This window comes from Melospiza georgiana, chromosome 4, assembly GCF_028018845.1.
Source record: "Melospiza georgiana isolate bMelGeo1 chromosome 4, bMelGeo1.pri, whole genome shotgun sequence".
NCBI lineage: Eukaryota > Metazoa > Chordata > Aves > Passeriformes > Passerellidae > Melospiza > Melospiza georgiana.
Window position 1 is genome coordinate 28,568,042 of NC_080433.1, and position 14,911 is coordinate 28,582,952.

Genomic DNA, 14,911 nt, shown 5'->3' on the forward strand with positions numbered 1-14,911 from the left:
GAGCTCGGAAACGAAGCAAATTCTTCCCTTGAAGAAAAACATTAAATATGTACCTCTTCCTTAATGGGTTTTGCAAAGTCTGCTTGGTCCATAAGGGTAGAACCTACACTGTATTTAAAGAAAGGAGTAGTAAAAGCTAATGGAAAAAATACATTTCCTACTCTAGCTTGTTTTCAAAGGTAATATTTGGAGATGAGATGATATTTAATCATCATAAAGAGGTACAATTCCACTGCCTCCAGTGGCTCTCCACCTGTATATATCCCAGAGGGATTAGGAAGGTGATGCTGTGAAAAGCATAGCCAGAGCTGACTGTACACAGAGCCTGGGAAGGGAGGAGAGCCTGCTCTCCAAGCTGGACCAATTCAGCTGTTGCCCAAGGCTGGTAATGCAGTGTTTGCTCTTGTAAATACATTCTGATTTTTAGCATGACAATGATTTTGGTGAATAAATAGATGCCCTCCATCTATTCCTGAGGGTTTACATGTCATGGCAGAAAGTGACTTTTGTGCCTGAATGAATGTGTATGTAAATCATTTTATGTCGGTAGCTTTATTTTTGCCCTGCACCATAAAAATTCACTGCTCTAAGGGCTTCTGCATAATGGGCTTTTGGAGCCCAAGCAGTTCAATTGCTGGAAGCTGTATTTACAAAAGAAATTCAATCAGCCATCAATGACACTTACAGCATCTTGATGCTGTCCCTTATTTTGGCAATTGACAGTGAAATCCCTTTGCAGGAAAAAGCTGTAAATGTGTTGTCTGTCTCCTATATAATTTGAAAGCCAATCTTTAGGAATTCTGAGATACCATTAGGTACCATTTTCTAATAATTTTGTGTAGGTTTAGAGTAGTTTCTTGGAGGCTTCTTTGAAACTTTCTTGAACTCCGCCTTGAGCAATCCTCCTAGGTTTTTCTGTAAGAATTATCCTGAGGTGACATCGTAATCAGCTTGAAGATATTCAGAAGGGCTAACAAGGGCCACTTCTGCATGAGTCATCGGTGACATTGTGTTACAGATGTTGGTTGTCTTCCAGCTCTGCACATGCAGGCTGTGTCTTGGAATGTCCCCAAAACAATGTGGTGGTGGCAGCAAAGTTACCATACTAGCTGAAATTATATTGGGCTTCTCCTTTCTTTTTATCCAATGTAGGTGTTCTCTGCCTGCCGGACAGCTTGAACCTTCACAAGGACCAGCAAAGGTCAAACAAGCCCGGGGAGGTGCAGATGTTCAGCCAGTCAGAGCTGAGGACCATCGAACAGTCTCTGCTTGCCACACGCGTGGGGAGCATCGCTGAGCTCAGTAAGTACCAGGCTGTTGAGAGTATTTGGATTTCTTTCCTTGAAGTAAAGCAAAGCTAAGTGCATTGCCCAGTTCTGCTGAGGAGAGATGAGGGGGCTGCATGATGTTGGAGATGTTGGGCAGATCTAGATGTGTTCATTCTCCATTGCTAGTTCATGAGGCTGAAACTATAGGAGGAAAGAAGTGTTGTGCAGACTCGTAGCAATGCCTATGGCTTGTTTGCAAACATTGCTCTCAGTTTTAAAGGTGAAAGATGCTTTATTCCATCCTCCCTGTGTTGTATTTGGGAGTACCTCTCAGCCTTGCAAGTGTCTCTTGTATTGATATCCTGTCTCATTTCAGTGGAATGTCTGTTTTATGATGGCCAGGCAGAAAGCTGAAGGCTGCAAAAAGTAAAGGAAATGTTGTCACATCTTTAAGGCAGATCTACTTCATTCTTTTTTAGAGAAGATCTCTTTACCTGCCTTTCCTTCTCCAGCCCTACAACTCTAACCTGCAGCAGAGGAATTCACTCCTGAAAGAATAATTGTTTGCTGTTAATCAAATAACATTTTGAGAAATGCGGGAATCTGTGATACTTGTCAAAATTTGAAAACTTGGCTTTTGGCACTAGTAAATGGTAGGAAGCAAAGGTCATATGCATCCTTATGTGACATGGAGGTAAAATTACCAGAAGTGCTTTATTTAAACTTCTTTTTTCTTAAGAGAGAAGCATTCCAATCACCTGTTTCTGGTCTAGTTAGATACAGGAAGCTATGTGTGGGAAAACAGAATCATTCAGACAAAAAAAGTGGGTTTTTTTTCCTGAGGTTTGTGAGAAATACTATCAACTATTCTTTTCCTGAGGTCTGTTACGAAATTTTGGGGAGAAATTGAAAATACTCAAATCCATGAAGATATAGCCTCTCCAACCTACTGCTGTTCTTATTGATGAATTGTGTGTGCATTTTTTGAAACTTCCTGTATCAATGGGAGTCTCCTCTGTAGCTCCATCCTATCATCATGGTTCAGTTCCTCCTGTTCATGGGCCGTGATGTGGGTGCACCAAGGATGTTTGTCTACAAGACACAGGGTGAATTTCTGTTTTCAGCTTGCTAATTTTAATTTGCTCTGGTGCAGCATCAACAAGCCAAGAGCCTTAGTGTGAAGTGTTGCTCCGTCTCTGGAATCAGGTGTTTGGTGTTATTCAAATGAAGTAATTTATGCTCATTTATTTCACGTGCATGAAACCCACAACAGTACTGTCTGTGTGCCAACTAAATTATGCATAATACAGCTCTCTTTCTTACAGTTCATATGGTTGGGGTTTAATATATGAGTAATTTGTGGGTATTTCATGATGGGTGAGGTTTTTATTCTGGATTTTTTTGGACCTTTGTACTCAACCCAAAAAGCCAGACTTCTTAGATAGAGCACCTCATCCCATATTAGAGTTTGAACTCTATCACCTCTAAGTGTCCTCCCTTAGATTCAAATGCTTGGTTGGTGCATCTGTTGACTGGAAACAGAGGCAAAACACTCTTCAGGGTGGCCAGGTGGAAGAACAGAGCACTCCAGTGGGAGTTGGATGCCGCTGTCAGAGAGGCTGGCACATCCAGCAGGCTGGTAGCCCTCCAAAAAGCCCTGTGGCCCGCTCAAGGGATCCTCCCTGGCTGCTGCAAGCAGATGCATGTCAGGGAAGCAGCAGTGGGAGGAGCAGTAACTGGCAAAGCTTGCAAGGCTTGATATGCTCAGTTGGGTAGAAATCTCTGCTGTGGAGCAGTGCCGGTGCAGAGTTCAAAACTGAGCTGTGAAATGTGGAAGGAGTTGCAGCATGTTGGTGGGCAAAATGCTCGTGAGTTTGGAGGAAAAATCATGAAGTGGGAGGAGAATGGAGCAGTGGGGGGATACAAGTAGGTTTGCTCTTTGTTCAGTGCTTGTGTGTCTGTCTCTGGCATCAGCAGTGAGCCAGAGGTCACAGCAAAACCTCTGCCATGGAGGTGGGTGGGGAACCACAGCATGGGGCAAAAGTGCAGAGCAGTGGAGAGGAGATGGCAAGAGTACCTGGGAATCATAAAAGCATGAAGGCAGAAGGCAAAGGAGGATTTATTATTGCCCTGGTGGTGTGAGGGGGATGGACATTGTGGATATGGCAAGAGTGCCATGGAGAAAGTGAGATATGAGGGAAGGATTGAATAGGGAAAAGTGCCTGCTTTTGAGGGAGTGAATAAAGGTGATGAGGGAGACTCTCTGGATAGGAGGGAATTAAGAGAATAGCACTTGAGAAGAAGATCATGAAGAGGAAGGAGGAGATGGCAACCAGAAGTGGATGACAAGGACAGAAACTCGGCTTGTGGACCAGCAGAGGAAGTAGTCCCCAGGCATGTGTCTGCATTTTCCCACCAGCTTGCAATATCCCAGGAGCCAGGATTTCATTTCTGTTTGCTTCAAAAGAGCACAAAAACAAGGGCAAGACTAATCTTGTAATAAAGCAATTTAATTTTATCTCAGGAAAAAAATATTTTAAAAAGCAATTCTAATTGAATGAGATTTCCTATAGTTTATTGACATGAATAATTCAAGTATTGTAAGTACACAGAATAACTGGAATTAACAAGTGTCTGTGTGCAGAGGAAGGGCTTCCCTTGCTCTCAGTTATACCCAGCATCCTTGCATGGAGCAACGTGACCAGCTGCTGAGCTGCTGGAGCCTTTGAGACCAGGGAATCAAATCTGTCCCGTGGAAGACAACAGCTTGCAAATGAGACCTGTGTTCTGCCCAGCGCCTGTATTTCTGCTCACATCTTCTAATTTCTTTACAGTCTGTCCTAGGCGAAGAAGAGATTCACAGGGTAAAAAGCCTTGTATCATATGCTACCTTTACCTTGCCCTACCCACAATGGTCCTTGTGTGTCTGCACCCTTTGTTTTTTCATGTATTGTCAGTGTATTAGAAAAGACCATTCAGGTAAGCTGGGTCTCCCTGGGTGTGACAGAAGGTAGGAGAAAACTGGGGAAAGGTGGGATGGCAGATACAACCAGATGGGGAGGGCAGCACCATCTGGTGATGCTGCCATTGAAGAGTCATCCTAGTCAGACAGGTGCATCTGGACTCATGGATGCTGCCCTGGTCCTGCCAAATCCTGCTCACCTGGTGCTTCTGCTCTCATCTCCAGGCGCAGCAGGCAGCAGGCATTGGTCCTCACTGGGACACGGCCTGGCTGGCAGTGGCAGTGCCACTGGCCATGGGGCTCTCTCCAGAAAATAGGAACAAGAGGTGATGTTGCTGACTTAGGGGAAAAAAAAAAAGGGAGGTTTTGTCTCCAGGACTTAGGAGGAGAATGTAAATAGACACTTAATTCTGCACCACAATTACAGCAGTAATGCATGATTCCAAGGCAAAGGCTTAAAAAATTAATGTGAAACCTTATTCATTAAAATATAATGAACATGGCAGAAAGTTAAGGAACAACTATAAATCTGGTCTATATTATATTGGCATTTAGTATTCAGCAATTGTAATTTCCTACTACGGTGTGTTTTAAAATAACGTAATTTCATTTGAAATGCTTATTATATAGACAACATTGGGAAGAACTGAAGCACAGCAAAAAATAATAGGATTTTAAACAGTAGCCTGACAGTATTTCACTGTTGAATCTTAGAGAAAATATTTCACAGGATTTTGTTTTTCTTTTTATCCCCCCCCCCCTTTTTTTTTTTCCTTGAAGATTCCTGTATTTCTAGACCTGACCTAGCAGAGAAAAGGAGTAGATCTGTTTGGGTTTTTTTCAGAAAGTTTTTGGGATTTTCCTAGATTTCTAGTACATCTCTTTCATTTCTTCCCTTTCAGATGTAAAAAAAAAGTAGACTGAGTAGTAAAAAGACAGGAACATTAGGGAGAGCTTTTGCTGTGGAGAAATCCCATGATACTGCATTTTGACCTTTGAATATTTTTCCTAACTTCTTTATATGCATGTTTGCAATCCACAAAAATTTATGTTATATTTGACTGCATAATGCTCCAAGACATCTATTCATCATCCAATCTAAAAATACTGCTGCTGGCTTGGAGACCAAATGCAGAAGGAATGAGGCTCATAACTGAAGGTCATTGCTGTTTTTAGGGTGAAGGAGGACCCTCTTGCTCTTGAGTGTGCACGCAGCTGGTGAGAATGCAGAGCAGAGCCTGAAAGTGCATTGGGCACCAATCCTGGCCCCAAGAAATACTTGTCCTTCACTGCCTTGGGGTAAAGACTGTCAAGGTGTTAGTGTCTGACGTGGGACAACCACCCTGTGCTGACGTGTGTTTGTAGGGCTGCAGACGGCTGTGTGTCTCAAGCAGCACAGGGAGATAAACCGTGGCTTAGGGTGTCATCCAAAACATCTCTTAGTGTATGTCTTCAGGTTAGAGCAAAAAACTGTTAGGGGCTTGTTTTGGGTGCAAAGATGGCCAGTCTCCTATGGCTTTCCTGGGTGAGAAGTTTGCCACACAGACTTGTGCAAACCTCAGTGACTGGTGCTGGTATCACTCTAAGTGTTAACCACAATGAATAATCATTTTCATTTTAAACTGTGATAATCTGAAGATATGATTTAACACTGCTAGTATCAGAGGTTTTTTGCTTTTGAATGGTGTTTAACTTAGAGCAGTCCCTACATGTGATGTTCAGGCTGGTATTTCCTTCCTGTCACCACTCAGGTCTCAGCAAGGTTTTCCTTTTTGTAATTGGAAAAATGCCACCCTCTATCCCCTTTTTTCATTACCCAGCATCATCTTTTTGCATCCACAGTGCTGAATGCATATATTTCCAAAATATAAGCCTCACAGGGGATCTTGGCACCCTTTTAGGGATGAAAGGAAGGGTTACTGCTCAAGTGTAAGTAGGAATGTGATTGCACATACTGATACTGTTTTTCATTTCTCCTCGCAGCCTCAGCTGAGGAGATGATGAAAGTCTGCATCCCCTCCCTTTCCTTTTCATCTAGTCTCAATCCTCTGCAGCCAACAGGAGGAAGCACTGCAGGAGTCATACAAATGGATTCATGTGCTCCAAAGAAGAGGTTAAACCTAGGCTTAGAAGCAAATGCCAGGGTAAAGGTGCTTGCTGGAAGCGTGGCATCTGAAGGGGTGTTGTCACAGGAATGTCTGCTAATTTACTGCCAGAACAAAAGCCCTGTTTGTCAGATGTATTTCTCAGACTAAGCAGCATTTGTAGAGTAAGACCAAGCTTATTCCCTGTAAATGATTTGGTTCATGGAGCACAGTGCTGAGCTAAGCAGAGGTACTAGCCCAAACCTGCCATTCAGATGGAAGTGCTCCCTTCAGTACAGTGTTTGGCCATAGACTGACAGCCTGTGTATCACTTCTCCAGATACAGTGATGCTTTTCCTGGTTTTCAAGGGCCCTCCACTGGGTTATTGCCCAAGGTCTCTAGGTCCTCACTCACCCGCTTTCTGGGTGTCTAATTAGCAACTCCTCCTTGCTGATATCCACACATCATCCAGTCTTTGTGTAATAGTTAGAAGTTGTTGAGATGTTCCTCAACAGAGAAAGTCCCCCCCCTCAGCAGAGAACAGAAAGCAGATGAATGCAGTGCTTCAGTGGTTAAATGGTAGGTATTTTCTTGGCTCTGTAAGGGCTGCCTGGTTGCACGCTTCCCTAGCTGCTACCCCCTTCTCCTTGCTGCCCTCTCTGAGTGAGGGACTACAGCCTCCATTCACTGTCTGCATCTGTGTACAGGAGGGGTTGTGGGTTGCTTAATAGTCCCAAACAACATCTTGCTTTTCTTCTCTTCCCCGTGATACCCACTGTCATCAGCCATAAAACAATACATTTATTTATTAGGTGAGATGAAATGTGAGAGAGGATAATTTGAAAATACCATGTTACACCCTACTTTGACTTCCCTGTTGACCAAGGGAGTGGATTTCTGTCTTGGGTAGCAAGGGCAGATTGTCTTGTTGCTTGTCTGGATCCTGAGCTCCTCTGGGATGAGCTCTGGATCCTGAGCTCCATGGGTGAGACTCAGCCACTATTGCCTTTCCTGGGGACAAGCCCAGGGTGGTTTTGTTCCTCCAGGGCTTCCACCTCTTGTGTTTAAGCCCACTCAGGTTTGCTGCTTAGTGGCAAAAGGCATCGCTGTGGTGGCTGGGGAAGGCTGGAGCTCCAACCTCCACCTGCCTTCCCCAGTACACCAGTGTGAACACCAATGTACACCAATGTGAACTCCTGCAGAACTCCCCATTGTACACCACATTTGAGGTACAGACTCCTGTTCCCTCTGAACCCCTGCATCACAGCACACTTGGGATTCAAATGGCATTTTCCTTTCTCTGCTGTCCTCCTCGTCCCTGCTGTGCAGAGCACAGGCAATTCGTCAGGTCAGGGTGAGCACTCCTAGCTGGCCTGCTCAGCCATTGGAGCGCTCAAATTTTGTTTAAGGACATGGGCCAAAGAAAATCCAGGAATGATGGTCCATAAAGCAGTGGTGTTCTGCAGAGTGAAGGCTCTGCATTAGGTTGGCACATAAATAGCTCATCCGAGTCAAAGCTTGTTTTATTTGAAGTTGATGTGGCTTAAGGGGAATCAGACACAAACATCAAGCTTGCCATGTCAGATTGGAGAGTCCAAACGTGTAAGTGTTGTTATAATAGGTATGTGAACTTGAGAGGGTTTAATTATTATTGTGGCTTTTTAATGGGATGTATCCAATCCTAATTTATCAGTCTTCAAAGGCTTTGCAAATGCTAAATTGCATGCAAACACTTACTCTGTAATATAAACAGAAGGTTCTTGTGATGGTGGGGTAAGTGAAGATAAAAAGATTAAATGATCTGTGGGAGGCCACAGAGAAGTAACTGCCAGAAAATGGGCTGCTTGCATCCTGGTCTTGTCTTCTCAATTCTGAGTCTGAGGCCACAGTTCCTTCTTTTGGTCTTGTGTGGAAGAGATGAATGGCTTTTAAGAGAAGAAAAGGTTGCCTGTGGTAGTAGATAGGGGCACAGCGTGGGACAGCAGAGATGACAGAGTTGGGGAAGTTTCTGCAAGGTGAGCTCAACGATGAATTTGTTGCACATTGGATGTCCCACTGACTGTGGGTTATGGCACCCCAAGCACAACCACAGCCTGAGGCAGCTGGAATAAAATCTGGAATATATGGTGTGCCAAGAACAACTTTTTATGTTTGAAGATACTTTGTGCTAGGAGCATGTACACTGTGAAATACATTCTGCACACTTTGTAGCGTGCAGCCACCCTATCTCTGTGCACACTCCTTTCCTGGTATAGATGAGTAGTGTTCAGTTAACAATAGAAAACCTCACAAAAAATCATTTGAGGACAGGTTTTGCTTGAGTAGTTTTGGCTCAGCTGACTTTTGAAACGTGGAGATTGATGTACCGCTGGAGAGAGAGGATCGTGGAGGAACAGTGCAGCTGGAATTGAGAGTGGAGGGATGGCTTGGGTGGCTGAGGGTGACCTGGCACAGCTCAGCTGCTCATATTCACCTGCAGTGGTGTGCTGACAGGTGTGTGCACCAATGTGCCCCTTCGGTGCAGAAACCAGAGGGGCAGAGACTTAGCTACACTCTGGGAAGGATGCAGAATGGCTGTGGCTACCAGCTAGCAGTCTGATTAAATAGACCATGGTTTATTGTCAGGATTATAAATTCATGTTTCCAATACAGTCTCCCCAGAGCTGGTTGTGAGCAAAACCATAGATCCAAGACTTTTGTATTGAAGTGTGAAATGAATCTATGTCAAGAAAATTAGTTTTGCACCTGGCTCACATGTTTGTAAGGGGGGAATCTACTGACCATGATATGAAGTTGGCATCTAGAATGCAGCTTCCTGAGGCATACTCCTTCTTTTCATGGTCTGGACAGGACACAGGAGGTTGTTAAGGGCCCTGAAAGGCAGACACAACTCTTGCCTGTGGCTATGGCCTGCTCTTTGCAGGAGGAAATATTCACCCAGGAAGCACAGCGAGGCAGTAACGCTGCTGCAGTGACCATGCCCCACTGCAAGGCATGATTCCCAAATGCAGACTACACACGCAGGAGTCAAGGACAGCTGGAAGGATGACCAGACCAGCGTTATCAAACTGATGGGTGCTGCCTGCACAATGCTGTCTTGCTAAAAACATGGTCTCCTGCTGCTTCTCCCAGTGCCACAGCAGGGCACCAGGTGGGAAGACAGCTGCAGTGGGAACAGATGCTCCTCTCTCTCCCCTGGGTTTTGAAGGAAAGACACAGGTCAAAGAACTGTGTGGCTCATTTCAGTGTACAAAGACATCATTGCTAAGTTGTTCTGGTAGTTTTAGGACATGCTTTCGGAACAAGAAAAGCATGAGGTAGGTGTCATAAGGAGGGGCTGCGTAAGGATCTGTCCGTGCCATTCATGTCAGGGCTGTGGCTCTGCAGGCATTCCGTCAGCTGAATGGCAGTTGTTGAGTCTGAAAAAAGGCTGCTCCTAAGCAGGTGGGATAGCATAGCATCATCAGGTTCATCATGATAGATTGGAAAATCCCACAGGAAGCTTCTCAGACATGGGCATTGGGCATCTGTCATTTTCTTTCTCTTCTTTCTTTTTTGCCTTCCTCTGCCCCCCCTCTCCAGTACAAAATTGGAAACAGATGTGTTATTCTTTGAATGCCACGCCTTAACATAGTAAAAGCAGTGATAATAGCTTTTACTGAAGCCAAACAAAGTTAAAAAAAAAAAAAAGCTTCACTGGTCACTGCATCACTGCAGAGAGGACTTAGACTGAAGCTGTCCACTTGCATGCTGTATGTTGTTTTTTTATGTTGTATTGCACCCCCATGCAGATGGGAGCAGCTTTAGCTTTACTTTGCCTGTCACATCATATCTGTGGCTTGAACTCAGTGAAGCTGTTCCCTAAATATTCAGTGTTGCCTTAAACCAGGCCCATGTCACAACATGCACATTACATAATATTTTCAATCTTTAAATCAAATGTATGTGGACCTTGCATTCACCGACCGTGCTGAACTGAGAGCAGCAGCAGTGGGCGAGCCCCGCTTCGGTTACAGGCAGGGGGAAATGCTGGCAGCTGCAGTGGCAGCTCTGCACACACTGTGGTACAGAGGTGTTTTCCTGGGTTTTTGGTAGCTGGAGTGCGAGGCACAGCCTTTCTCCTCTGGGCTGATGAGATCCAGTGTGGATCCACACTCCTGGAGCCCTTCCCCATCTGGAATCAGGGCTGTGAGGCAATGTCAGCCTGGGGCTTGCTGCTGCCTTTGCTGCCCTTTGGGAGCCTGTCCTCTAGTTGTGGCTTCTGAGCTTTGGCAACAAAAATGTCCTGAAATGTCCCCCTGCTTTGCTGTTCTTTTTCTTTTTTCTTATGTTTACGCTGCACAATGTGATGTTTTCATCTCCCTGGCTGTGCCTGCAAAGCAGTTTGTGCGTTGGCTCACTTGGCTTATGATGCATAAATTACAGAAGTTTTCATTGAGTTTAATTTTAAAACAAAATAAACTTGGCAAGCTCTCTTGTCAGGCAGATCAGCTCCCCACTCCGTTCTTCAGGTGGTGGTACAGGGTGAGAATTTGCTCAGTGGAGAGCTAGGCAGGGATCCCTGCCAAGTCCCTTGGGTCCTGATGCCACAGCCATCAGGAGCCTCATTCATGGAGTCACAGAGTCAATGCGACTGCTGGGAATTTTATTTTAGATGTATTCTTTCTGGAAATGGTGCGCTGAGGAATTTATTGGCCTTTCAGATGTGTTCAGCTGATACAGCTGAGGCATATTTTCAGGGCCAAAAAAATAGCAGAAAAGCCAGCAGTGTTGTGAGCAGGTAACCTGCCCTTGCAGAGCCTTTCTGTGCTGAGCACAGCCCTGAACAGCAGAGGTGGCTGACACTGATGAAGGGATAGCACAGACTTGTGAAGAGGACTTGTCTTTCTGTGCTTGGCCATGAATTCGAGGTTGCCCTCATTGTTCAGATGTAGCACAGCTTTTACAGCTGGCAAGGAGATCATGTGTAGTTTGGGTTTCCCAGATGAGGCTGGAGTTGGCTGATTGCTGGAGAGCAGACCAGTGAGTCCCATCACGAAGCTGATTTCACATCTGTGGGCTTTGGGGTGCCTTGGAATCAAAGAGAGTTTCAACTCTTGGTACATTCTTAGGAAGGAAATGGAGAAGCAAAAGCATATTAACAAGGAACAAGAGAAGGAGTAAAACCTGGTAGGGGTTCAAGACAACACACACATGCACACCTAGAGCCAGATGTTGCACTGTGCTACATTTTACAGAGTGTGCCTAAGTGCTGGTGTGCAGTGTGTGCATGTGCCTGTCAGCTTCCCCGTGCCTGTCAGCTTCCCCGTGCCTTCCTGGCCCTGATCCTGGAGAGTAGATGTGCTAAGGCACGGTCTCTGCCCTGGAGAATTGTTGCTGTAACTGGATGCGGCTGAAGGAGGCAAAGGGCACTGGGGCATGTATCGGATTGTTCGAGGCTCTGCTGTGGAATAGAACAGAGCAGTGATTCCTGTCCTTCCTCTACAGCTCTGCCCAGCGGGTACCAGGATAATGGGGCTTTGTATGCTTGCTTACTGTTCTCTGTGAAGCTCAGTGTTTTACAGGTATTGATTATTTAGGCTTTGAGTTGACCTGAAGAAGTAAGTCAACTTATTGGTAAAGAAATCTTACTATAATTGTTAATGTAGAAATTATTTCAAATGTGACCAGAGAACGCATAGCAACAGCAAAAGAAAGATCTAAGCCATCCGTTCTTGGTATAATGTATTTAAGTAATTTAAATATAAAAAGCATTAATTCAGCTTTAATGGTATGAATTGGTTTGGATTTTTTAGGAGGTGCTAGAGGAAATACAGCATAAAAGGATGAACTCCTCGTCATATTGATATGGATTGGAGCTTCACCTTTCAGCAAGACATGAGTTCCTCCAGCCTTGCATCAGCAAGGCTGCCTGTCCTGCTCACATCATTCTTGCTGCTTTCCCTTCTTATTCACTGTGCAGCTTCTGTGCAGGTCCTGGGCATGTCACTGAGGTCACATCACTCCAGCGCTCAGGGAGGAGTGGGATGAAGTAATGCTGCTGCCAGAATCTGGGCCGAAATTTCATCCTAATTTTTATTCATCATTCATGACAGAAGTCAGAGGCATTCTCTAGAGCCTGCTGTCTCAATCCACTGAAATGGAACTGGCTATGTGCTAAACTTTACCCACATTCTTCAGTGCTGTAATGGCTTGGGTTTGAAAGGCTGAATTTAGTGTGCGTCTCCCTTTTTCTCTGCCTTTGCTATTATTGTTAAAGCTGCATGTTGCAGCCAGCATTTCTATGCAATTTTTTTGCCTTCTGGAGAAAAAGGGGGAAATTTAATATCAACAAGGCTGCTAGCAGTTGAATTGGCCTGTGCTAGACTTGGCAGTGCACATTTGCTGTGACTAGAGTAAGCTGAGGGAAGGAGATCCCATAGTTTCCTGCTGCTTCTGGTTGTCTGCAGAGAGCCTTGTGCAGGTCTGGGGCGTCATCTCAGAGGCACATCTGTTTCTTCTGCAGACCTGATCCTGCATACTTTCCACATGCATATTTTCTCTTGGAAATTATGAGCATGCAAGGCTGCAAGATTGGTCCTATCATGGCAATTTCCTGGCAGAGGGAAAAGACAGAAGCTATTTTTAAATTAAAGCTTTGAATCAGAAAAATATTGCAGAGTGAAGCAAAAAATGTGTGTCAGAACCCTGAAATCATGGACTATGTAGTTTCCTCATGTCAGTAGCTTTCTTCTACTGGTTTTAAGGCTGTGTTTTTAGAGGATTGGGCTGAGATTTTTAAGTGAGACATTTCTGTTCTCCCCGGTTCACATTATCACTGCAGCAGCAGCATTTTCTGTGTGAGTCAGGCTGGAGAGAGGTGTTCAAAGGGATGGGACTTTGCAAAAACCTGTAGTTCAGCCATGCACACGGTTCTGCTTTAAGTTTGCCCAGGAGTTCATTATTTATCCCCCCACAATTGGTTTTATGCTCCTACCTTGGTGTACATCTTAAACTTTTTCTTCCAAATTTGTGCTTAGTGGTCACTTGGGAAAAACAAGTAAGAGAAAGTGTGTGACTTCTTAACAGTGGAAAATTATGTCCTCTTTTTCTCATCACTTGCTTTTGTATAGCTTAAGAATGACCCAAAGGGCTCTTGCTCAGATTTTAATTTTAAACAAACCAACTGATTTGATTCAAGATCCTTATTTCCCCCAAAAGCACTCTCAGAGTGATTTGAACATGTGAAAAAAAGGCAGTTTAAACCACAATTGTTTCCCTGCCTTTGATAGAATGGTCACTAGACATAAAATTCACTGCCTCGGAGAGAGGTGCTTTAGTTAATTAGTTACAATCAGTGTTGTGCTAAGAGACTGCACTGCTGCTTGCCCATGTATTTGCCTGGTAATCTCACTTGCTGGCTTTGCTCATCCCATTCCACATGTTGTGGCTAGATTCCTATATTTGCTTTGTGAGGGAGTGCTCCAAACTAAATTGGTGTAGGGGGATGATGAAAATCTTCCTCTTTGTCCTCCTCTGTGCTCTGGAAACCTGGGGGGCCAGATGAGCCTACTTCATAGGTTTTGCTTTTCCACTAACGTGAAGTTTTCCAGGCCTAGCCTGGACTTAAAAAAATTTTGGTTGCACATTCTTTATATTCTCGCAATATTCCCCCCCTTTTATTCTTCACCCACATGCTCATTCATATCCTCCTGCTGTGCTTTGTGTGTTATCTGACTGCCTCCTTCCTCATTCCAGGAGGCTGGATTTCACTGCCCCTCTGACCAGGAGCATGCAGCTTCTGGTGGCACACTGCATGGTCATTTTTTGGGGCTCTGGGGTTTTGGCATCCTCCAAAGGCTGCTGAGTAGGTAACTGTGATCCTGGCTCAGCATGCCAGCTCTCATGGTGGTGCTGAGATGGGCCAGCCTTATGTTGCCCACACCACCATCTTTGCAAAAGCACGTCTCCTGCAGGCCTTTGTGGGCTTGTCTGCAGCCTGGGTATGTCACACCACACCACATAAACCACCAGGAAAAGTTCAGCCTGGTGATGAATAATGCCCAGAATCCTGTCCTACCCTCTGCTGTTTGCATATGTGAGGTTAAATGGAAGGGAAGACCACCCCAGCCTGCCTTTCAGTTTGCAGCTCAGGAGAGGCAGCTGAACAGCCTGGCATTCACCTGGCTCTTGCTTTTTTCCAGGTGACCTGGTGTCTCGAGCAATGCACCACCTGCAGCCCCTCAATGCCAAGCAGCACGGGAATGGGACACCCATGCACCAGAAGCAGGGATCCTTCTACTGGGAGCCAGAGGCCCTGTACACGCTTTGCTACTTCATGCACTGTCCACAGATGGAGTGGGAAAACCCCAATGTGGAGCCCTCGAAAGTCACGCTGCAGACTGAGAGGTAAGAGCCTCTGCACGGTGCTTGGTGTCGTGGTGAGGATGTTTTGTTAATAAATCAGCCTGGCTGGCTAATTGCTAATTACAGCCTGCATGCAAGAGGCCGTGGAGCAGTCAGCTTCACTTTGGGATCACCTCCCTGAAATCCGCTTCTCTCCCCGAAGTGCTGCGTGGCTGAACCAATATATATCAAAAGTGACACCCAGTGGCTA

At 45.1% G+C, this 14,911-nt stretch overlaps 1 protein-coding gene across 2 annotated transcripts in view; it reads left to right on the top strand.

Moving 5' to 3' along the window:
* ABTB3 (ankyrin repeat and BTB domain containing 3) overlaps nucleotides 1-14,911 on the top strand; it is a 162,881-nt gene that overhangs the window by 91,640 nt on the left and 56,330 nt on the right. For both annotated transcript variants that reach the window (XM_058022372.1, XM_058022373.1), the window contains exons 2-3: nucleotides 1,153-1,302; nucleotides 14,499-14,703. In XM_058022372.1, coding sequence (XP_057878355.1) covers nucleotides 1,153-1,302; nucleotides 14,499-14,703 — 355 coding nt within the window. The remainder of the gene's footprint in view (nucleotides 1-1,152; nucleotides 1,303-14,498; nucleotides 14,704-14,911) is intronic.